Source organism: Alosa pseudoharengus, unplaced genomic scaffold (assembly GCF_046254945.1).
Source record: "Alosa pseudoharengus isolate Yale_2024_CS ecotype anadromous, Long Island Sound unplaced genomic scaffold, YU_APseudo_1.1 YU_APseudo_1.1_scf_8, whole genome shotgun sequence".
Lineage (NCBI taxonomy): Eukaryota > Metazoa > Chordata > Actinopteri > Clupeiformes > Clupeidae > Alosa > Alosa pseudoharengus.
Genome location: NW_027468870.1, coordinates 18,430,754 through 18,453,766, shown reverse-complemented (window position 1 = coordinate 18,453,766; position 23,013 = coordinate 18,430,754). Strand labels below are relative to the sequence as shown.

The following is a 23,013-nucleotide window of genomic DNA, read 5'->3' as shown; positions in this document are numbered from 1 at the left end:
TCTTTCAATAGGTGGCGCTACACTAAACCGAGGGCTTATGGCCTGGGCCGGGTTGATGCCAGCCTGGTTTCACCAGACACACTCGTTTAATTTTACTTTGTGATAGAGTCTGGGTACTCTCTCCATTGGGAAGTGTTTCCAACTCTATATCGTAATGAGGGTAGACTTTGCGTTGCCCGCAGCCTAACCCAATCACACCCAATCTGGGATTCCTACTTCGTCAAACTCATAAAAATTCAGACCAACATACTACCAAAAAAATGGTTATGGGAGTTATGGGACAGTTATACTGCAGTGGATTTCTGTGTCCAAAATATTGCATTTGTGTAGTAAAATGCAGTGTAGTGTAATGCAGTTTTCCTTGTAAAACATGTTGCATTTCTTGCATATGAACTGCAGTTTTGATACTTATGTGGGTGGGTGGGGGTTCTATTCTTGCTGCGATAGCGTAGGGGCGGTATAATTACAGAGGGAGCCTTGTACTGTAGGACTGAGAGGGTGGGTTTCATTCACTCATACCATTCTCAGACCTCCTCCTTTTCTAAATATATAGCCTGGTTGACCGTTAACCTCTCCAGGCTACTAAACATGCTTATTTGTGTGTTAAATGGAGTTAAATCCATATTTGCTTAATTGTGTTATTTAATGGAGCAATAGAAAATATATTAACATCCTATAGGCTTTACAGGCAGCTCTTGCTCTTGCATTCCCCTTTCCCACCGACCCCCCTCGGATACCAACTGAGAGCCAAACTCGTGAGTCATGATCCAAGTTAAACGTTCACAGTCAGCCCTCAGAATAGCCTTTTCATAACAATGGGGACTATCTGACACAGCAAGTACAACTGGATGAACTGCACAAGACAAAGAGGGCCCTCTGGGCTAACCCTATCACATGGTTTTTCCGAAGGCAAATGCAGGCTGAAGTTACAGTCACCTCGCTATAGGCTACATTTTCGTGCGCTAGACGTATGTAGCCTATGATATCATAGACATTTGATTAATTTATTTAAAGGAGCAATTAAAAAAAAAAAAATAATGTCAGTGACTATACAAAGGCCTATGTCCTATTTTTTAACACTCATGTCATGTTATAAAAATGCATGATACATCTGTTGGTAGCCATAGCTCAAAACACGATGCAAATATGTAACGTTACTAAAGTCACGTGGAAATAGACCGTGTTTTGGATATCCAATCAAAGGGGGCACGATGAAGGTTGGAGCAGCATCTCGATTTTAATTGGATAAGACGCAAAGCCTCAGGTTTGGTCGGAGAATCGTACGTTGACATAATGTGCAAGCAATGATGCCTACGCGCTGTCGTCGTGAATGGCGTAAAGGGACGTACCTAGGCTTTGAATTGTATATTATCGTTATGCAATGTAGTGACTTTATACGGGACTTTTGCTGAATACCTTTGCTTTTTTGTATCACCCCCAGACGTTTACAAGAGTGGTGAAATCAGTCAAATGAAACAATGTAACGTTAGCATCGCGGCTAAATTCATTAATAGCATCTGTCGACAACTGTAGCGCCCTACAACAACATAGTTAATCATGGATTTCGTTTTGAGTGGGATGGCTGCTTGTGGGGCTTGTTTATTTACAAACCCACTCGAGGTAGTGAAGACGCGGATGCAACTTCAAGGAGAGCTGAAGAGCCGGGGAACGTACCAGGTCTACTATCGAAATGTGTTTCATGCCTTCTACACAATTGGCAAAGTCGATGGACTTGCGGGATTACAAAAAGGCTTGGTACCAGGACTCATATATCAGTTCTTTATGAATGGGGTGCGTCTCGGTTCATATGCCATCATCGAATCCGCCGGTTACATTCAAACTGACGGCAAGGTCAGCGCGGTGAAGAGCATATTGGCAGGGGCTATTGCTGGGGTCGTCGGTGCCTACATGGGCAGCCCGATTTACCTGGTAAGTCCAAAATGTCGCTTTAGCTGGGTATGTTTCCTAGTACGGATTACTACCCGTGTTAGTGTGATAACCTAATCTGTTTTGATTGACAGAATGACGGGTGCAATCGACATTACATTGTTAATATGAGCCAGAATCAAGAGTGAAAAGGGAAAGCGAATGCTTACAATAGTGAATTTAGGGGTCCAAATGAATAGGAGTGCCTTTGTATGCACTTGCTTCAGTCGATTTGCATCAATTAATGGTTCTGAGATGATCATGTTCTCGTGTCTAGGTCAAGACACATCTACAGAGCCAGGCAACGTCCTCCATTGCCGTTGGGCATCAGCACAGACATAGGGTGGGTTAATTACGTTTGCCATTTTGTATGTTTTTTTATTTTATTTCAAGTTTCAGTCTTCATTTCGAACCCCAAGATTTACAAGTGTTCTTGCTACTGTGTCAGGGGATGCTTCATGCACTGGCGGCCATCCACAAAAAGCATGGCATGATGGGATTGTGGAGGGGTTCCAGTGCTGCTATTCCAAGGGTCAGCGTGGGTTCAGCTGCCCAACTCTCCACTTTCTCCTCCTCCAAGGAGCTTGTAACAGATCTACAGGTTGGGTCTGAAGCCACAGAGGGAAATAAGATTGAATAATATTAAAAGTTTCACTGTTGAATTATACATTGTTATATATGGTGTTGAATAGTTACATTTCTACATGCATTCCAGATTAATGATATTGACTGCTATAGTTGATTTTAATATAGATTAGTTCTTGGAATTTGCATATGTCTATCAGTGCACACGTTGTGTAGGTAGATATGGAGAAATTCCACCGGAAACTCCTATGTGAATACACACATTACATAACACTCTCTTACAGCAAATGAGGAACAGAAAAAAACCCTCAGTGGTCTTATTTCAACATAAGAGGAATACTGGCTTATTCAGGAATGTTTGACTTTTGATTTCACTTGCTAAATGTCTCCCAGACTCAACCTGTGATCTTGTTATCTCTAAGCTGTTTCCAGAAGGCAGCTGGCTGATAGGCTTAACCGCTGGAATGGTCAGTAGTGTGGCGGTGGTTATGGCCATGACTCCATTTGATGTGGTCAGCACACGACTCTACAACCAGCCAGTGGACCACCTCGGCAAGGTAAGAAGACATGGTCCAGGGTTTCCACTCTAAGTCAAATGTAAAATTCTATGGCTTTTCCCTGACAAAAAACCTGAATTTCCATGACTAACTATATAATTAAAGCGATGGTTCGGAGTAATTTCACCCTAGGGTCCTTTGCACCATCACCCCGAGCCAAACACCCTCCCAGAACCTTTTTTCCCTTGGTCGAACCCTGGTCGAGTAGCGCTGTCAGAAACTAATGACGTTCTGCAGTCGTAATGGAACCAACTTTTATCTCGTAAATTACCCCACTAATAATGCCCTGAATGGTACGAAACTTCTACAGTAGTACAACTATGACCTTTAGTCCAATAACGAGGCATTAGAAAGTTTGTAAGTGCACCAGAAGTTTATTTAAATAACACTTGCCTGATTATCTGCTACTATGCCGCTGCATCAACGTTTCTTCCGTGATTTGGAAAAAGCCGTAAAAGTCCTGGCAGAAGGATGCATAAGGATGTAGATCCAGGAATGCACTAATATTTTGTGCGTAGTCCAGTTTGCAACAATTATTAGTTAACACTAAGTTGTAAACACTTCGGGGGAAAAAATATTAAAAACTGGATATACCAAAAAACTTTGATGTAATCACTTCCTGCCAGGACTTTTACGGGCTTTTTTACGAGGGTAATTTACGAGATAAAAGTTGGTTCCATTACGACTGCAGAACGTCATTAGTTTCTGACAGCGCTACTCGACCAGGGTTCGACCAAGGGAAAAAAGGTTCTGGGAGGGTGTTTGGCTCGGGGTCATGGTGCAAAGGACCCTAGGGTGAAATTACTCCGAACCATCGCTTTAATTGTACAATATACCAACCAATGAGTTCAGAGCAGCCGCGTAGTGTTCCATCTTTTACTTCTTTAGAGCGGGAGATGAATAAATGGGCATTGAATAAATAAATTTGGGCTACTTAAGCAAGCAGTAAAGCGAATAATCAGATATACTCCAATTCTGCCTGGAAATATTTGAATTAATGTATTATTTTCGGCAAGTACATTTTAAACGGCTACAACAAAATTCCCTGATATTCCATGACTTTGTCCCAAAAATGATCAAATTCCCTGACTTCCCATGTCTGGAATAGACTTTCCAAAATTCCATGATATTCCAGAAATTCCATGACCCGGGGGAACCCTGATGGTCGTTGAAAACGCTACACAAGTTACACAAGCTCACCTCCTATGTGTGAATTGCGTGTGGAATTCATGACATGAGTGTCTGGCACTTCTCATCCACAGGGCGAACTGTACCGGGGCTTTAGCGACTGCTTCTCCAAAACACTGAAGAAGGAGGGAGTTACGGGCCTCTACAAGGGCCTGGGCGCTTCATACTTCCGCCTCGGTCCACACACCATCCTTTCTTTGGTCTTCTGGAATGAGCTGCGAAAGGTTTACCAGAAACACAGTTAGTACCTCAAGGGGAAATGTGTGAGTGTGTATGTGAGTGAGCGAGCAAGCAAGTGAGGGAGGAAGGGAGAGTGTAGAGATCACTCCTGATAGGACAAAACTACTCACACACAAAGCCCTCAGGTAAACAGATGTCTCATTTGCAATGGATGCAATGCTAGTTACTTAAAAGAGGAGGCCAGTGTATACAGTATGCCACAGGAGAATAGAAGTATATGGTATGAGGAGTGTTTTTTTAAATAGACCTTCTGATATGCAAAGGGACAGCATGTCCTTTAGGCATACAACAAGGCCATGATGCATATATAGCAAGTTACATCTTCTCAGATTACTAACGGGAAATAATGAATCATTTTGCTTAAAATGTTTAAGCACCTATAAAATGTGTACATTAAATATGCTATCTTGCAGTGGGATGCCAAATAGTTTCACAAGTTTTAGTTTTTAAAATGTATTATATTTTAAATAAATATTTTCAAATTCCATGATGTAACTGGAACAGTAAGCAAATAACATTTCTGAATACAGTAGAGGCAAAGGAAAGAGGAAGGGGTGTGATGTAATGTCTTTATGAACAAACTGTTACTCAATATTACTGACTTATGACTCTGGTTAGACATATTACTGACTTATGACTCTGGTTAGACATTCCACAGTCATTCTTACAAAGATTGTTGATGGGACTCAAGATTAGAAAACCAGTGCGAAGGTTTGCCATTTCGGAAGCTAGTAGTGCAACCAAAACATATGGGAGGATTGCTCACATAATGGTCGTGGTTCTTCTCATACCGGCATTCGTTTGTTTTTTTTGTGTTTTGCAGTGCAGGGGCCCTCTTCATATTCATTCCCAACTTAAATGAAAGACAAACTGGTCTTACATTGGTAAGACTGAGAAACAATAGTCAATGTTGACAGTACAGAGTTGTTTCTAATGACACTTGCTTTGTCCTTGTCCTTAAGAGATAATTTGCATGTCAGTGGTTTGAAGGTGACAAGTGGATTGTGCTGAAAGAAAACATATACCCTTTGCCTTACTTTAGAATAACTTTTGATACAGAGTATAGCGCTTTTTTGTGATGCTTGATATAGGAAATGTACTGATACAGATATTGTAAATCTGCAAATACAGCAGATATATTGGCATTAATTGAACTGGTATTTATAACTGACCAAAATGAATCAACAATAAATTGTGTTAAAATAAAAGACTTGGTCTATTCACTATACAGATGTTAAGGGAAAACAAAGTTAGGAGTACTGAAACATCCTCTGCCCAAGTGTCTCAGCGTCTGTTAAACATTACATAGACACTGTGGCCTTGTTGCATTACAATGAATGAAAAGAGCCTGGTTTCTATGACAACCTGAAAAGAATAATGTTCCGTCACACTTGATATGTTTACCAGACTCACAAACAATTCAAGAGAAACACCCATGGGAATATGAGTCTAGGGTGGTAAGAAGCATGTAAGTCAAAGAAAAAAAGGTTTTACGGGGACACTCTTAATTACTTCCACGTTTAAATGTCAGGTAATGTTTAACAAACCATATAAGTAATTCAGCCAACACTTCAACCAGTATGAGCACACATTCTCCTCAGGTACATTTGGTGGGTAAGCGATAAGCCGTTTCCCTAATGTAATTAAAACACAAAACAAACAAGCACATTTTTTTATTTTACAATCAAATGTTTTCAAACATGTTATTAACTACTAACTAAAAGATGAACAGACCATCATCTAACTTCAAATTATAAATGTAAATTTAGTCAATGTCAAAAAGTCATGAGGCTGACCAGTCAGTCACAAGGTACAGTGCCGTTTATTGTGGACAAACTTGTGTAAGTCAGGAAACCCCCCTGTGTGAATGTGACTTGCATTCTTTAACCAGGCAGACGGAAGAAGGAACTATGCAACACTTTTAATAGTTCATTAATTCATCTGTCTCAAACTGACACACAGTGTCACTGTTGAATATAAAATTCCTCTAGAAACTAAATATATTTGAATAACACCTCAGTCATCCTTTGTTTTAATTTTTCCCTAATTCCAGATCAATCTTTGATAGGACATCCACTTCACAGTAACACTAAAAGTCTTTACATAACATTTGGCTTTGCGTCCAGCCCGATAAGCTATCCAAATACTCCAGGGTCGAGCAGCTGTAAGGACGTCATCACACACTGGAAGTCCTGCACTGTCCAGGGCTCTGCAGCCGGCCCAGCCACTCCACTGGCACCTTTACTGCTGCTGAGAGGGCTGAGGGCAAACACAAACACACACCGAGTTCAGCCAGGAGGAGGAAATGAGGTTTTCATATATATATATGATCTACAGTGCATACAGAAAGTATTCACAGCGCTTCACTTTTTCCACATTTCGTTATGTTTCAGACTCATCTTAAAATGGATTAAAATGTTTTTGTTCTTATCAATCTACACAGAAAACACCCCACAAAAAAGCAAATGTTTGGAGTGTTTTGTAATAAAGAATGTAGCTGATCATTTTTTTGCAGCTTGGTCTGAAGATCCCGTGTGTCAAGTTTGGTGACGATCGGACAAAATTTGTGACCTGTGAAGCTTTAGTTTCACTTTCGCTAAAATCCATTATGGCGGAAATTGATGTAATAGAACTCGTTGAACTCATTAGGCGGGTCAATATAGGGTTCAACGTCAAAAAAATTGATACAAAAGGTTTTTTTGTGGATTCTGGTACTGTTGGACATGCTAAATAACATACTAAAAATCTAGTAAAATCTGACCTTGGGAAAGGGGTCATTTTCAAAATGGCCGCCAAAATGGCTGTCAACAGGTTAGAATGGCTATATCTCAATTACTATTCAGCCTACAGGGGTGAAATTGATATCAAATGATGGTCAAATTAAACAAGAATAGGATTTAAATGTTAAAATTGAAAATGTTTCAATGCTCTACCTTTTTCAGCCATAAATTAAAATCAATGCGTTTTAATACAGAGCAAATGCAATACAGGATTATTAACCATCTCCATGGCATGGAGGAAGATAAGACATGTCTTAACTGGTGTTATATCTCATCTAGAGGTTATATGCTTTTAGAAAATATATGGTTTGGGGTGTTTAATCTGTTTTGCCTGGACAATATAGGCTAAAATGTATCCGCTTTACACTAGATTCGCCTATACAGAATAGAAAGCATTGTATTGTGCATTCATGGAGGAAGATGGGACATGTTTTAAATGGTGCTATATCTTATCTATAGATTATATGCTTTCAGAAAATATATATTTTAGTGTGTTTAATTTCTTTTTCCTGGACTGTACATGCCAACATATATCCCCTTTACACTAGATTCGCCTATACATTATAGAGGGCTTTGTATTGTGCATTCACGGAGGAAGATGGGAAATGTTTTAAATTGTGCTATATTTTATCTACAGATTATATGCTTTCAGAAAATATATATTTTAGAGTGTTTAATTTGTTTTTCCTGGACTGTACATGGCAACATATATCCCCTTTACACTAGATTCGCCTATACATTATAGAGGGCATTGTATTGTACATGCATGGAGGAAGATAAGACATGTCTTAACTGGTGTTATATCTCATCTAGAGGTTATATGCTTTTAGAAAATATATGGTTTTGGGTGTTTAATCTGTTTTGCCTGGACAATATAGGCTAAAATGTATCCCCTTTACACTAGATTTGCCTATACAGAATAGAGGGCAATGCATTGTTCATGGCATAGAGGAAGATGGGACATGTTTTAAATGGTGCTATATCTTATCTACAGATTATATGCTTTCAGAAAATATATATTTTAGGGTGTTTCATTTGTTTTCCCTGGACTGTATATGCCAAAATGTATCGGCTTTACACTATATTTGCCTATACAGAATAGAGTATGTATTATGCTTGGTGTGGAGGAAGATGGAAATGTTATTTTGTTGATTAATGTTATATTTTATGTACAGGGTATATGCTTTTACAATATGTAGAGTAGAGTTTGCGAGTAAGTGGCTGTTTTATGACTTTAATGAACCGTGACCCATGTACTGTATAGGCATGCATTGTATATTTGTGTAGATCAATAATTGTTGGCATCTATCATTAGGGGGGAGCTAATTAAACTGAATCTTAAACTATATGCATAAGTAGATCAGAAATAATTATTATATCATTATTCATCATCCTCTGACTCCTCTGAAAGGAACTTGTGTGGATTGTCACATTGTTCATTTTGACACGTTCCACAGGCAGCAGTGCAAGGTAATCCATATCTTCTACACAAACAGCGGAGTGTCTTGCAGAAATGCACACAATTAAGAACAGTTGACTGTCTCTGTACTTGGATCTAACATGAAAGAGTATTTGATTGAGGTTGATTCCATTCCATTCGGTAATCAGTATCTGAAAGCTAAACTGAGGGAGCGGTACGGGAATGACATATGTTTCACAGAAGGGAAAGGTTTTGAAGGCATGGTGACACTGAGAAAACACCCCACTAATAATGCCCTGAATGGTACGAAACTTCTGCAGTAGTACAACTACGACCTTTAGTCCAATAACGAGGCATTAGAAAGTTTGTAAGTGCACCAGGAGTTTATTTAAATAAGACTTGCCTGATTATCTGCTACTATATCGCTGCATCGACGTTTCGCACTTACAAACTTTCTAATGCCTCGTTATTGGACTAAATGTCGTAGTTGTACTACTGCAGAAGTTTCGTACCATTCAGGGCATTATTAGTGGGGTAATTTACGAGATAAAAGTTGGTTCCATCATGACTGCAGAACGTCATTCGTTTCTGACGGCGCTACTCGACCAGGGCTCGACCAAGGGAAAAAAGGTTCTGGGAGGGTGTTTGGCTCGGGGTCATGGTGCAAAGAACCCTAGGGTAAAATTACTCCGAACCATCGCTTTAATCTGATAAAACATGAAAAACACTTTCCTAGGCTGAATAATGCTTCAGATATAGCCAAAATTAGCCTCTGGTGGCCATCTTGAAAATTCTAAGTCTTTGAAAATGATGATCTGATACTTTAGTGTGACATATATGATTCAGTGAACGCTAAATCTGATAAAACACGACAAACACTTTCCTAGGCTGAATAATGCTTCAGATATAGCCAAAATTAGCTTCTGGTGGCCATCTTGGATGCCATCTTGAAAATGACAAGTCTTTGAAAATGATGAACTGATACTTTAGGCTGACGTATATGAATCAGTGACCTCTAAATCTGATTAAACACGAAAAACACTTTCCTAGGCTGAATAATGCGTCAGATATAGCCAAAATTAGCTTCTGGTGGCCATCTTGGACGCTGTCTTGAAAATTATAAGTCTTTGAAAATTATGAACTGATACTTTGGTGTGACATATATGAATCAGTGACCTCTAAATCTGATTAAACACGAAAAACACTTTCCTAGGCTGATTAATGCTTCAGATATCTCAAATTAGCTTCTGGTGGCCATCTTGGACGCCATCTTGAAAATGACCCCTTTACTGGGGTCAGATTTTACTAGATTTTTAATATGTTATTAAGTACATCTAAAGGTATCATAATCAGTTGAAAAACCTTTTGTATAAATTTTTTTGAGGTTAGGTGTTTTTTTTTTTTTTTCATGTCCATAAATGGCAGAGAATGTCTAAAGTTTTGGGATCATTACATACTCAAAAAGGAAGAGAACAAGTATCTGAACCGAAAACATCCAATGCATGCTGTTTCACCAAGCGTCGCTGAAACAATCAATAAAGGATCAATAAAGTATCTATCAATCTATCTATCTATCTATCTATCTATCTATCTATCTACGTAGCCTATACATTGATGTTCGCTGATTTTAATCGCATACTGTATTTGTAGCGATGCCGTGATGCAGTTTGACTAGATAGTAAACTTATTCACGTTCAATTGCAAGAGAGTATGCCTAAAAAAAGAACCCCTTCACATACACACATGCATGCACCCTCATCTTGTCTTGCTCACTCTCCCTCACGCACCGCACGCGTGCACACAATGGTAATGGTAAATGCTGCAGGTATAGGTACAGATATTTACTTTGATGTCAGGGCTAGATTACAGCATGAAACTTGTTGTGCATATTAATAAATTAAATTGCTTTCCCTCTTCTTCTCCCTCTCAGCATTTCACAACATAGTATGGACAGCTTTGTTCGCCCAGCTCAGTCATGCACAAGAGGCTGCAATTTTACAGAGAGCATTTTGAACATTATTTAATTGTTGGCACTGGCACTTATAAACACTAAATGGGTAAATTGCAATAAATGGGCTTAGTTTTGGAACCAAATGTTGGAGTTAGAATAAATACTTCTGTGCCAATTGCTTGATAATTTTACAGCCACATCATTTTCGTTATGCATTATTTGTTTTGGTTGTTTAAAAATGCAAAAAAAAAAAATGCGATTAATCGATCGATAAAGTGCTAGATTAATCGATTACAAAAATAATCGATAGCTGCAGCTATGAAAGTGAAGCGCTATGACATTTCCGTATGCACTGTACTTTGACCTGATATATATATATATATATATTAAAATAGACACATTGTAAGGGAATGATGTTGCAAGCCTGGAGCACAATCCAGTCTTGTGTTGATAAAAATCAGATTGGTGAGCATGCCCAGTGCATGAGAAGCAGAGCACTTCTGATTGCAATATCTGTCAGAATGATCCCGTATTGTGCAGCCCTAGACTAAAGACCTGCTACATTTTTACTCTTAACCTTAAAGGTACCATTTTGCAACCAAATTCTAAATGGATCTTAATGTAAACAAAGGATTCTGTAAGTTCTAATTAAAGTAGGGCATTCCACGCATCATCCTTAGGAAACTGTGCAGTCAGGTGCTTCTCAGTAGGACAGCAGACTTTAAGATAAAGAGAGGGAGCTGGAGCACACTGATCGCTTGCAGTCTTTTATTTCAGTGCAAACACTTGACTAATGTTTCGACACTACTATGTCTTCCTCAGAGGACACTGATGCTGTAAGTTCCTTTCCATGATATGATATATGATAATTAAGTTTAAATGCCCTCATTTGACTCTTGTAGACGGTCTACTCCCATGCCTATTCTATATTGGATGGCCCTCACAGATAGATAGCTGTGAGGGCTCACCTCTACAACAACAACTCACTGACTGTGACATAAAAAATGAATGAGAACATGAAAGACACTCACTTGATGATAACTGGATCATTGAAGGTTACAAGGACATCTGTGGAGAACTGAGGAAGCCGAAAGAGGCACATGTGGATATTCACTGTGTTTTTCGCCTAAAGATGGTCACACAAGGTCAATCAGATAACAGGCAGGCCTCAAAGAGAAAGTGCTTCAAATGTCTTATGCACCATTTTCAATCATATTGTTTTGTAATTAAGCATTCCACTGTACAAATATTTCGGTGAATTGGTTCAGTTGTGGTAGTTCAAACATCCAGTAGTTCAAGTTCAAGTAGTTCAAACTGTCTGTGATAGTAGAGATATTCTGTGTTGATACTGGCTTTTAAATGATTGCATTTTACAGTCCTGTTATCATAGCCAGGTTAAAGTTACAACAGATTTACAACAGATTTATTTTTATCGTTAAACATATTTTGCACACATTTTGTTAAATTTTAGCTGATTGTTCCTCATTGTGGCCTAGCGATCCAGTCTGTGTGTATGCGTTCAAAACTCAAAAAGGTGTTCCTGCACCCTCCTTGCTCCAAAGTGGCTGGAACTGAGGAATATACTACTGCAGACAGTCAATATGCTGCTCCAGGAGCACAGAAAAGAGGGGTGCAATTATATTGGAGCCCAAATATCAACAGTCTTTTGTCAAAATCAAAGACTTCACCTTACCAAAAGCTACGCCAGCATATTGTTTGCTGTTATAGCATTTTACAAAATGACTCCCTTGTCAGTTCCAGTACTTCAAACAAAAGCTCTACACCCGTTAACAATCAATTTCACTGGGAAAAGACATTACAGTCTGCACTCTGCAGCCTAACTCACTTCCTCGTTGAATTTGGAGACAAGCTGCCCCCCCGTCAGGAGCCAGGCGGAAGCGCACTGCTGCAGCGACAGCTCTGCCTTGGGGATGGCCTGGACCGACCGCACCTCACAGGTCCCTGGCTCAGAGGCTTTGTTGCTTCCCGCCACATCTTCAAAGTGATACCTGGGATATCAAAGAAACAGTCTTATCAGAATCAGCTTTATTGGCCAGGTTTGCAAGTACAACACTCACTTAACATAAGAATAAAAAAAATAAAGAAAACAGAACAGTAAGAATAAAATGAAGAGCAGTAGAATGGCTTTTATGTTTATGTTCTCATTTATGTTCTTCAATGTTCATTAATGTACTGACACTTAATTGTAATGAATTCTGTGGAGCTCTGTGGAGGGAGGTCTGGACAAGGCGAACCAGTTGTATCATTTCTACAACAGGTTCAACTGCCCAGCCCCAGCGGCAGTGGTCTGTCCACCACCCTCTGCTGACTCGCTTGCTTGCCTGCCCAACCCACACCTCCCCCCTCACTCTCAGTGCAACACTCACCCCCACCATCAAAGGCTGATGCACCCCTCCCCCACAAGGTGACTCATGCCCCATTCGATTGGTCTTTGCAAACTCGGAGCTCGTCAGTGACGTCATGTCATACGAGCTGTTTATGTTCTGTTTGTCAACCAGCTGTGCTACCGTGTGTTAGCATTTGGCTACTGTTAGCAGTTGTTACAACCAGTATGTAACGAAGCATTGCACAGTGTTTTACCGAAACAAACGTCATAGCATCATGGCGACAGATAGAGGTTGGACACTGTTGTTTCTACGACTGATTTAATGTGCCACAAATCCAACAGAACTGCTAATAAACAGTTCATATAAGGCTCGCATTTACTATTAATGGGCGCAGCCATCTTGGAAATTCAAACTCGTTGTACTCTGGGTTCGATCAAGTTGACGAGTCGTGTTTGAACTTCAGAGGGCGTTCCCTGAGCGTTTCCTTTGCAAGTTTGAACCAAAAACAGCTCGGAAAACGACTTAAAAAGACAAATGGAAAGACCCATAATGCCCCGTTCTATTAGTCTCGTACGCCCATGTACGAATGAGTTGCTAGTGCGAACCCTGGGGTTTGTAGTCTTTTTGGGTGCCACCAGGGCAGCAGCTGTCTGGACATTGGTCTAGAACACATCCCTCATTCTCCCTTGTTGGGTATGGTCAATGTGAATTAATAATAAAAACTTTTTTTAGTAACTCAATTTCGCCTATTTCAATTTAAACAAGTGCTGTCGCGTTTCTGTCGAGCCACGAGGGGCATTATTATTTTATGTAGCCTTTTTAGCAAACCGGCTGTAAAACAAATCGTTACATTGTATTGCACGCACAGCAAGACCGTGCAATGCATGAATTAGTGACCGGATTGAAGCAGCAATGTAATCTAGTGTGTAAGAGCATTGCATTGACAATAAAATTACCAACACAGTACAAATGCAAAGAAAATAGGCCCTGACAGACGGTGTCCATAGCTGCTCAGGGTCTATGCTGCGCTGAACTGGGGAGCCACTGAAGCACATCTTCCACCTGAGTCTCCGTCTCGGAAGAGTCCCAACCCTGTTTAAGACAGTCATCCCCATCCCAAAAAAGCCACACGCAAGTGAGCCTCTCTGACACTGTGATCAGCAGCACCGGAGCTTCACATGGAACTGTGCTCTCTCCAGTCCTGTTCACACTGTACATGTCTGACTTCTGCTACAAAACAGCAGTCATGCCACATGCAGACATTTTTGGGCGATACTGCAATGGTGGGGTGTATCAGGGATAGGCAGGAGGAGGAGAACAGGAGCCTGGTGGAGGACTTTGTGCAATGGTGAAAACTCAATCACCTACAACTCAACACTGCTAAGACCAAAGAGGAGGTGGTGGATTTCCATAGGTCTAAGCCCGTTTTGCTGCCAGTCTCCATTAAGGGGGTCAATGTGGAGGTGGTAAACACTTACGAGTATTTGGGGATACACCTGGACAATAAACTGGACTGGTCAGCCAACACTGAAGCACTCTACAAGAAAGGGCAGTGTTTTCCATACATTGACTTATTTGTGGCGTACGGTGTTCATTTTAGGACATCCTCAGACTCAGGTGTCAGACTCAGAAAAACATCGGTCATCTTCAGACAAAACTGCCTCAGCGTCAGAAAAACCTCTGTCATCTTCAGACAAAACTGCCTCAGCGTCAGAAAAACCAGACTCAGGTGTCAGACTCAGAAAAACATCTGTCATTTTCAGACAAAACTGCCTCAGCTTCAGAAAAACTGTCATCTTCAGACAAAACTGCCTCAGCGTAAGAAAAACCTCTCTCATCCTCAGATAAAACTGCTTCAAACCAAACTGCCTCAGAAAAACATCTCTAAGGAGTCAGGTCTCAGAAAAAACGCTGTCAGAAAAAGTGGAGTCAGGTCTCAGAAAATCAGGTCTCAGAAAAAACGCTGTCAGAAAAAGTGGAGTCAGGTCTCAGAAAAAACGCTGTCAGAAAAAGTGGAGTCAGGTCTCAGAAAATCAGGTCTCAGAAAAGTATTAAGTATTAAATAAAGACAAATGTGCTATGCCATGATGTAATACCATATAATACCATTATAAAACGTTAGCAGTTGTCATTGTCATTGCACAACAATAATAGACAGACATAAAGATAGACAGGTACTTGAAATGTAATCCCCAGGGGACAATAACTGCAGCGTTGTTGAATTCATTTGATATGAGATGTTATCTTAACTTATTTAGAGAAATGTGCCTTGTTGTTGGTACCTGCTATTTCATGTATTATCATAATGGTATTATATGGTATTACATCATGACATAGCACATTTGTCTTTATGGGGGTTTGGGAATAATGATGTGATGATAATGATGCAGGTTTCTTACTGGTAGGTACTGTACAACTGGGAAACGGTTAGCAAAAGTAAGAAATAATGGTCCAGGTGTCGTTCTGGACTTTCGTGATGGAAAAATGTTTAACCCACTTTTCCCTAGCTCATTGAATGTACCGTAATCCTACGAAAAACAAATTATTTTGCTGTATGTATACGTAGCTTACTCCGGTATGTGCCTTACAGCAGCTGCTAATGTTACTAGCGAAGTGAGGTTAGCTAAGTTACATCCATGGATTTCCTACAATGTGTATACCATTGGATCACTTTCTACCTTTACTTATAATTTCTACATCTAACCAAGCACCAAATATAACATGCCAGTGACCAGGCTTGGAATTTCACCATTCTGGGGGCAAGGCCACTTGGCCTTCAGTTGGGCATATTTGGTGGGGGGCACAAAGGCCACATGGGCACCAAGGCCAAAGTTAACTATACAGTAGTAGGCTATAAAAATGATCAAGTTTGAAGTTGTATTTAGCATATTCACTGCAGTAGACCTGCATCATTGTATGAAACATTACAAAAACATGAAACATGACATATTACATATAACTGTAAATCATCTGATCATCTAATAAAAACAGATATCTAGGCTATATATAACATTTATTTTATATTTGGCCTGCTATGAAATCATGTATTGAACAATTTAAATTTAAGCACAGCTCATTTTTAAGAAACTCAAATAGCCTAGATGCATGCTTAGCATTTTGTGATCAGGCTTTCACAAACTCTTAGTCAGCTGTCCTCTGATTTACCAATATCTAGGCGACATTTGTGACATTTATTTTGTATTTGGCCCGTTATGAAATCATGTGGAACAATTTAAACACATTGTAAAACTTAAAGCCCAAATTTGGAGACATCAATGCATGTCGAAATGTACTGCAAATTCAAAACTGGATTACTCTGGAACGGCTAGGGAGATCATGGACACAAAACCTTCAGTAGAATGTATGATTAAATTGAATTACATTATTTACTTTTCTCGCGAACCGTTCACAGCAATTATCGGCTAACATCGTTTAAAAGCTGAGAAAAAGCTCTTTCATGTGACATCACTTGTGATGTCTGTGTGATGAATAGGCTACTTCGCGAGTAGTTCAACTGAGAAGAATGGGTGAATTTGGACGCACTTTCTTGCGATGTCACTTTCTCCACTGCGTAAAAGACTAAATTAATTTGCGCTGTGAATGCTAAGATTATTTTGACAGGCCGCAGGCTAAATAAAAATCGCTATTAGTAGGACACAAAGCAGAATATTGAAAGAAGGGGGCACCAAGGCCACCGTGGCCTGTAAACCTATGATTTTCAAAGGGGCTTCACGGCCAACGCAAGGGGCTACCACGGCCGTCGTGGCCGCCGCGAAATTCCTACCCTGCCAGTGACAGAATAATGTATTAAGCATATTAAACTCACCGTTCTGTATCCGTCGTCTTCTTCTGTTGTCACAATAACTTTTCATTTGAGACTTTTTCGTCTGACTCTGTTTTTTCTGACAGCGTTTTTTCTGAGACCTGATTTTCTGAGACCTGACTCCACTTTTTCTGACAGCGTTTTTTCTGAGACCTGACTCCACTTTTTCTGACAGCGTTTTTTCTGAGACCTGATTTTCTGAGACCTGACTCCACTTTTTCTGACAGCGTTTTTTCTGAGACCTGATTTTCTGAGACCTGACTCCACTTTTTCTGACAGCGTTTTTTCTGAGACCTGACTCCACTTTTTCTGAGGCAGTTTGGTTTGAAGCAGTTTTATCTGAGGATGACAGAGGTTTTTCTTACGCTGAGGCAGTTTTGTCTGAAGATGACAGAAGTTTTTCTGAAGCTGAGGCAGTTTTGTCTGAAAATGACAGATGTTTTTCTGAGTCTGACACCTGAGTCTGGTTTTTCTGACGCTGAGGCAGTTTTGTCTGAAGATGACAGGTTTTTCTGACGCTGAGGCTGTTTTGTCTGAAGATGACCGATGTTTTTCTGAGTCTGACACCTGAGTCTGAGGATGTCCTAAAATGAACACCGTAGTGGCGGCCTGCCACAATATCAACATTGACCACCACACAATGATTTTCCAGGTTGTAATAAATTGTGCTTAAATCTGGTTAGAATCATAACCGCGCTACACTAATTTGTTAAAAACTGTTGCATTCAAGTTAATTCTGCAAACCTACCACCACAAATAGAATTAAATTCTGTGGGAAACACTGAAGGGCAGAGCTGGCTGTACTTCCTGAGGAGGCTGCGGTCTTTTAAAGGGACACCAGGCAAGCCTGATGCTTTTTCTCTACAAAACTCCCCCTCGCTCGGTCTGAAGCTCTTTTCCTTTTCTTTGCATCTTCTGTCAAGGGTTTTCGCTGCTTTTTCGCCGGCTCTGCCAGTATACACACGTTTGCAACAATCGCTAGCGTTTCGTTAGCCTGCCTCTGTGCTGTGGATGCAGGATGTAAACTGATCCTGCTTTGGTCGGCGGGTACGATACACTGAACTTGCAAGCGGGATATTCTTCCTACAGGCAGTAGGGGCGGGCGAGAGAGGCTTAATTCGCCCTGTAATGAGTCATTTAACCATATACCGACTTACGAAGATGAGTAATTAACACGAAAACGTTGCTGGTGTCCCTTTTAATGTCTGCAGCAAGCTCCTCTGAATGTTTTACCAGTCTGTTGTTGCCAGCATCCTCTTCTATGCTGTGGTATGCTGGGAAGGAACCACTAAGAAGAGGGATGCTGGGCGACTGGACAGGCTGGTAAGAAAAGCTGGGACTGTCGTGGGCGCTGAACTCGCTGAAGTCGCGGGTGCATACCTTCAATATCAGATAAAAGTACCCTCAACAAACTAATCAACATTTTGGACAATGACTGTCATCCACTCCACGGCACTATCACAAAGCAGAAGAGCATGATCAGCTCAAGACTACGCACACTGCCATGCACAACTGACAAACTGAAGAATTTGTCCAAAGGACCATACAACTCTACAATGCTTCAAGGGAAGAGGAGCGATAGACTTCTCTGCATAGTCTGTCTGCCTCTCCACCCTCTCCACCATTTCCACTACCACCTATAACAATGTGTGTGTACTGACCAGACATGTGGACTCGAGTCACATGACTTGGACTCGAGTCAGACTCGAGTCATGATTTTAATGACTTCAGACTTGACTTGATAAAATTCTGCATGACTTGCGACTCGACTTGGACTTGAATACTATTCACTCGAGACTTGACTTGGACTTTGCCTCTTTGACTTGTAATGACTTGACATGTCTCGAATCAAAAACTAAATTTCCTGATCGTGGACCAGTCACCCCAGAGACGCTTTAAAAAAAAATTAAAATAAAAATAGCGGAGACAAGTGGTCAGAGCACAGTTCAGTGCTGCCGCTACCCCCACACGTGTTACGCACTGTGTGTAGGGCACCAAGAGACCGAGGAAGGACCAACATTTAGCCAATAAATAGTAGCTTTACTGCAAACGGATTTGCACTCTTGTTAGAGAATGTTTAATGTTAAAATGCACCAACAGCATGTTACATAAAGATGATACTTTTCAAGACCTCTCCATGAAGATCCAACTTGAACTTATGCTAGCCTACTGCATTTAATTGAGAACGCATCTAAGCACGCACGAGAGGGAGAGAAAACGAGCAGGTTCCAGCTGGCTTGTCATTGTTGATGATAAAAGGAAATCGTGAAGGCAACAAATACGAGATTAGAGGAGATTGCGAATTTATCCGGTTCTCACTAGCCTACTGTTATAAACTATGAGATCCAGGTCACTATGACATACTAGCTGCACTCACTGTGATTTGGAAAGTGGACAAGAATATGAAGAGTTGTCTTTGCCTTTGTGTAATGGAACTGGTGAGTCTTGAAGTATTGTATAATTTATTTACATGAAGCACATGATATGTAGATTGAAACGCATTCCACTCAGCTACTGTAGCTAGGTGGCTACTGGCTACCAGGCTCATAGGCTAATTCACTTTTAATTGCAAACAGAAAATGTCAAGCAAGCGTCATGTCATACATGCTTCTCTTTCCAAAGGAATGAAAGCTGTTTGTGCCAACTTAATATCATGCTTATCATTGTTAATATTGTGCTATACATGTGGCACAAACAATTTTTGAGTTTGTGGACTAGCCATAGGCTGAATGGAGCTGGTAAAAAAAGATCATTATGAGAATGTGTGGACAGTGGCACAATTAAATGGGCTTAAAGTGACAGTGCACCATTTACAAATGAGATAAACAGCATCAAATGTGTAGTATTTCTTAAGAAATTAATACTTTAAAACAAAATTACTGTCATTATTATTTTTTAAATAATATAAAAGTGTTGACCTTGGCTTCCCTTATGAGTCGCCACTGGCAGACAGCCTAATAATAATATAATACCGATAATAATAATAATAATAATAATAATAATAATAATAATAATTGTTTGCAGGCAAATCTGTGGCATAGCGCAGTGAAATGCCATCAGTCAAATTATTACTCATCCTTACAGAGGGCTCCGCAATTTGGAAAAACAATATATATATTTGCAGCTGTGCTGAGTGTCATGTAGCTATACGTTTTGTACAGATTACTCAGGTATGCACATGTGTATATTACACAGGTATGCGCATGTCGTAAAAGATTGCAAGACAGAAACATTGAACATGTTTTAATCTGTATTTATAAAAAAAAATACTGTGGATTAGATGTAAGTGCTAAAATTATGATCGATAGTCTAATAATGGCATTATTAAGTGAAGAGTACCTGATGACTTGTTTAGGACTTGAAAAAGATTGGGACTTGGACTTGGACTCGACTTGGCTTTGATGTGACTTGGACTTGGACTCGACTTGCCCTTCTCTGTATTTACTTGGGACTTGACTTGGACTTGACTGCTAAGACTTGGGACTTCCTTGTGACTTGCCAAACAGTGACTTGGTCCCACCTCTGGTACTGACTGTCCACTGGCCCACTGTTTGCTGCTTGCGCTATTGGCTATATTAGCCCATATGCACAACTCCTTCCCCCAGCCTGGACTGAGGCTGGCTGTAACCCTATTACTTCAAACCTCTAATATTGACTGTTGATTTGTGTCTCTCATACTTTCTACTAAACTTTATCCCATATGCACTGCTATCATTGCACTGCTATAGTTTTTACATTACTATGCCTACATTACTCTTTTATATTGGCCATATGTAATGCTGGTCTCTAGACTCTATCCTTGCACTGTTGAACTTATTTGCACTGCCACCATGGTGCACACACTATCATAGAGCACCTTACATGCATACTGAATCACAGGGTCAAAGTGTCTCATGCTATACATCCCTTAGTACATTCATGTGGATTTTTGATTTAGTATCTTTTACTATCCATATTATTTAGGTGGATTAAGTTATTTTATCATACTGTTTATGTTGTAAGTGTATGTTGTGTGAGATGTCTTTAAGCTACTGGGACCTTGAATTTCCCCTTGGGGATCAATAAAGTATCTATCTATCTATCTATCTATCTATCTATCTAAATAACTTTTCATTGGCTTTTAATTCAAACATTTGCATCATGAATGTATAGTAATAGAATTCTGAACCCTCTTGGTAGTCTTAAACATAAGAGTAAACATAATATGATGATTGGAGAATCATCCTGTTTTTGATGTTTTGGGGTGACAAACCAAAACCTTTTGTACTGATGTGAAATATACCTAACTTGCTGTAAAGATCATTTCAAATTTTAGAATAGCTTAGGTCACTTAGTTATCACCCCTCAACAATGATTCTTTATAGTTTGTTTTAATAATTACTTTGCTGCATCTTCATTTTCCACTTGGCTCTGGTACTCCAGCAGTTCAACTATGATGCTCTGGTCAGTGTCCCGATGAGCAAACACCTCCTGGTTGTCTGGGATCTCCCGTAGCTCACTGCTCTCACAAACAGATCAACAGGAGTCATATCAGCAAAAAACAGGATCATTAACCATAGTAATGTGACTGTCATGAGTATTGGATTCCAATTTACAAGAAATTTGATCTGATCTGTCAGCAGAGGTAACACAAAACCATATAATTATGCTACACTTACCTGATATCTTGAGCACTGGGCGGGAAAGTGGCTGACAAGGCTCCTCCAAACAGTGGCCGAGCCATCTCACTGCTCTTTTAGAAGTGGTTACTTCTCGGACAGAGTTGCAGGTTCCAGACGCAGTGGAATGTAAGGTGCCTTGTCATCTTCCAGGAATCAGCTAACATGAAAACTAAAAGTATAGGCCTAAATAAGTCTCAACTTGGGGCAATTACAGTAAGATCGATCCATGTCAGTACCGGACAATATTGTGTCTACACCATATACTGTATAGAACTATATATAGTTCTATATATAGTTTTAAGTCTAATGACTACCATACTTATTAGGTCAGGATACATCACACTTGCTCCTCTATTTAAGAACACCAAGTACACATTAGATACACGACAAAGCTCTGTGTTGTGACATGTTTGCAAGTAAGTACCATTGACAAGTAATTTAGGTTAGCATAGTCGCTATCTTAGCTACAAAACATCAGCAAGATGTCAAATACTAGAGTCGGAATCTGTCTTGTACTGTATCCCTTATATGTCATTGTAAAACATTGCAAGAAAAGTTACTACGGCAGCAAAAAAAAAAAAACTAACGTGTAATTACTTTACCAGGATCACAATGTTACACATGTCTGCGCTTCAAACCATCAGCATCAGACACATGCGTCGCACGGATATGAGGTAAGAGATTGCTATGAGCTTGTTATTTCTTTTACTGTCTATGTGCTGCACTCTAGTGGCTGACTCTTTTTATGTCTTGCTTAGACGACATAGTTTCTATTAAGAATATGTATCATGGTTAGCCTAGAAATCTAGACGCATCCTAGCGGCAGCAAATTACATTTTAATGTGGGTCTGGCTTGTCAGGCTATATCATGGTAGTATTTATGAAACAAATAGGTATTCCATATATCAGTAGGCCTAAGAATGGTAAATAGAAATAAAATAGTTCATGGGTTATTATGGTTATAGTATTAAGGAGATGCTTATGTCCAAGTGACCTACAGAATTACAATAGTTAGAAATTATTTATTTATTTATGTATTTATAATTGAATTAATTAATTTTAAATGTTGGTAATCCTACATTAAGCAACACAGTAATAATAACAATAATATCAATAACATAAAATAAACATCAATCAACAACAAATCATATTAATTCATTAAAAGTCTGTCTTAAAACCCCTCTTGAAAGACCCAAAACTACCACAGGGACTCAGAAAACTAGGCGACTCATTCCACAAGGAGGAACCTTGGAAAAGAGTGTTGAATGTGACCTCTTAACATTATAATTCGTTCGAGCAGACGCTCAGTGAACCGCAGTGGAGGATTGTGGATGTAGCCTAAAGTGTCCTATAGGCCTTGATAGGATTTCAATTTAGGATTTTAATTCTAGCTGCTATAGAAATCTAATGGAGAGTAAGAGTCGCGTGTCCTCTTTGGCTGATTAAAAGCAGGCGCGCTGCAGCATTCTGAACCTGGTCTACATAACCAGGCAAGCCAGCTAACAAAATGCAATAGCTCAGTTAGGAAAGAACC

General features: G+C 39.9%; 2 protein-coding genes across 6 annotated transcripts; one reads left to right on the top strand and one right to left on the bottom strand.

Moving 5' to 3' along the window:
- Window positions 1-1,172: 1,172 nt before the first annotated feature.
- slc25a35 (solute carrier family 25 member 35) lies at window positions 1,173-5,704 on the top strand. Its single transcript, XM_076274366.1, has 5 exons — window positions 1,173-1,929; window positions 2,204-2,269; window positions 2,375-2,527; window positions 2,934-3,068; window positions 4,331-5,704. The coding sequence occupies exons 1-5, from the start codon at window positions 1,558-1,560 to the stop codon at window positions 4,499-4,501; spliced, it is 897 nt and encodes a 298-aa protein (XP_076130481.1). The 5' UTR covers window positions 1,173-1,557; the 3' UTR covers window positions 4,502-5,704.
- Window positions 5,705-6,302: 598 nt separating this feature from the next.
- On the bottom strand, window positions 6,303-22,153 carry rangrf (RAN guanine nucleotide release factor). 5 transcript variants are annotated; one of them, XM_076274300.1, is made up of 6 exons: window positions 22,082-22,153; window positions 21,477-21,648; window positions 21,200-21,316; window positions 12,494-12,656; window positions 11,679-11,773; window positions 6,303-6,755 (listed from the first exon to the last, which is right to left on the bottom strand). In XM_076274300.1, the coding sequence occupies exons 2-6, from the start codon at window positions 21,539-21,541 to the stop codon at window positions 6,632-6,634; spliced, it is 564 nt and encodes a 187-aa protein (XP_076130415.1). In that variant the 5' UTR covers window positions 21,542-21,648; window positions 22,082-22,153; the 3' UTR covers window positions 6,303-6,631. The 5 variants fall into 5 exon arrangements, with proteins under 5 accessions (XP_076130415.1, XP_076130418.1, XP_076130416.1 ...); XM_076274303.1 differs by having other exon boundaries at window positions 21,477-21,548; window positions 22,082-22,141; XM_076274301.1 differs by having other exon boundaries at window positions 22,067-22,138.
- Window positions 22,154-23,013: the final 860 nt, after the last annotated feature.

Excerpts from the sequence above, each read along its gene's own strand:
- slc25a35 (XM_076274366.1), top strand. The coding sequence starts at position 1,558 with ATGGATTTCGTTTTGAGTGGGATGGCTGCTTGTGGGGCTTGTTTATTT. Across the intron at positions 1,930-2,203 it reads TGGGCAGCCCGATTTACCTG|GTCAAGACACATCTACAGAG; the intron begins GTAAGTCCAAAA and ends TCTCGTGTCTAG. Across the intron at positions 2,270-2,374 it reads GGCATCAGCACAGACATAGG|GGGATGCTTCATGCACTGGC; the intron begins GTGGGTTAATTA and ends CTACTGTGTCAG.
- rangrf (XM_076274300.1), bottom strand. The coding sequence starts at position 21,541 with ATGGCTCGGCCACTGTTTGGAGGAGCCTTGTCAGCCACTTTCCCGCCC. Across the intron at positions 11,774-12,493 it reads TCTCCAAATTCAACGAGGAA|GCGAAAAACACAGTGAATAT; the intron begins GTGAGTTAGGCT and ends GACCATCTTTAG. Across the intron at positions 6,756-11,678 it reads AATGATCCAGTTATCATCAA|CCCTCTCAGCAGCAGTAAAG; the intron begins GTGAGTGTCTTT and ends GTTTGCCCTCAG.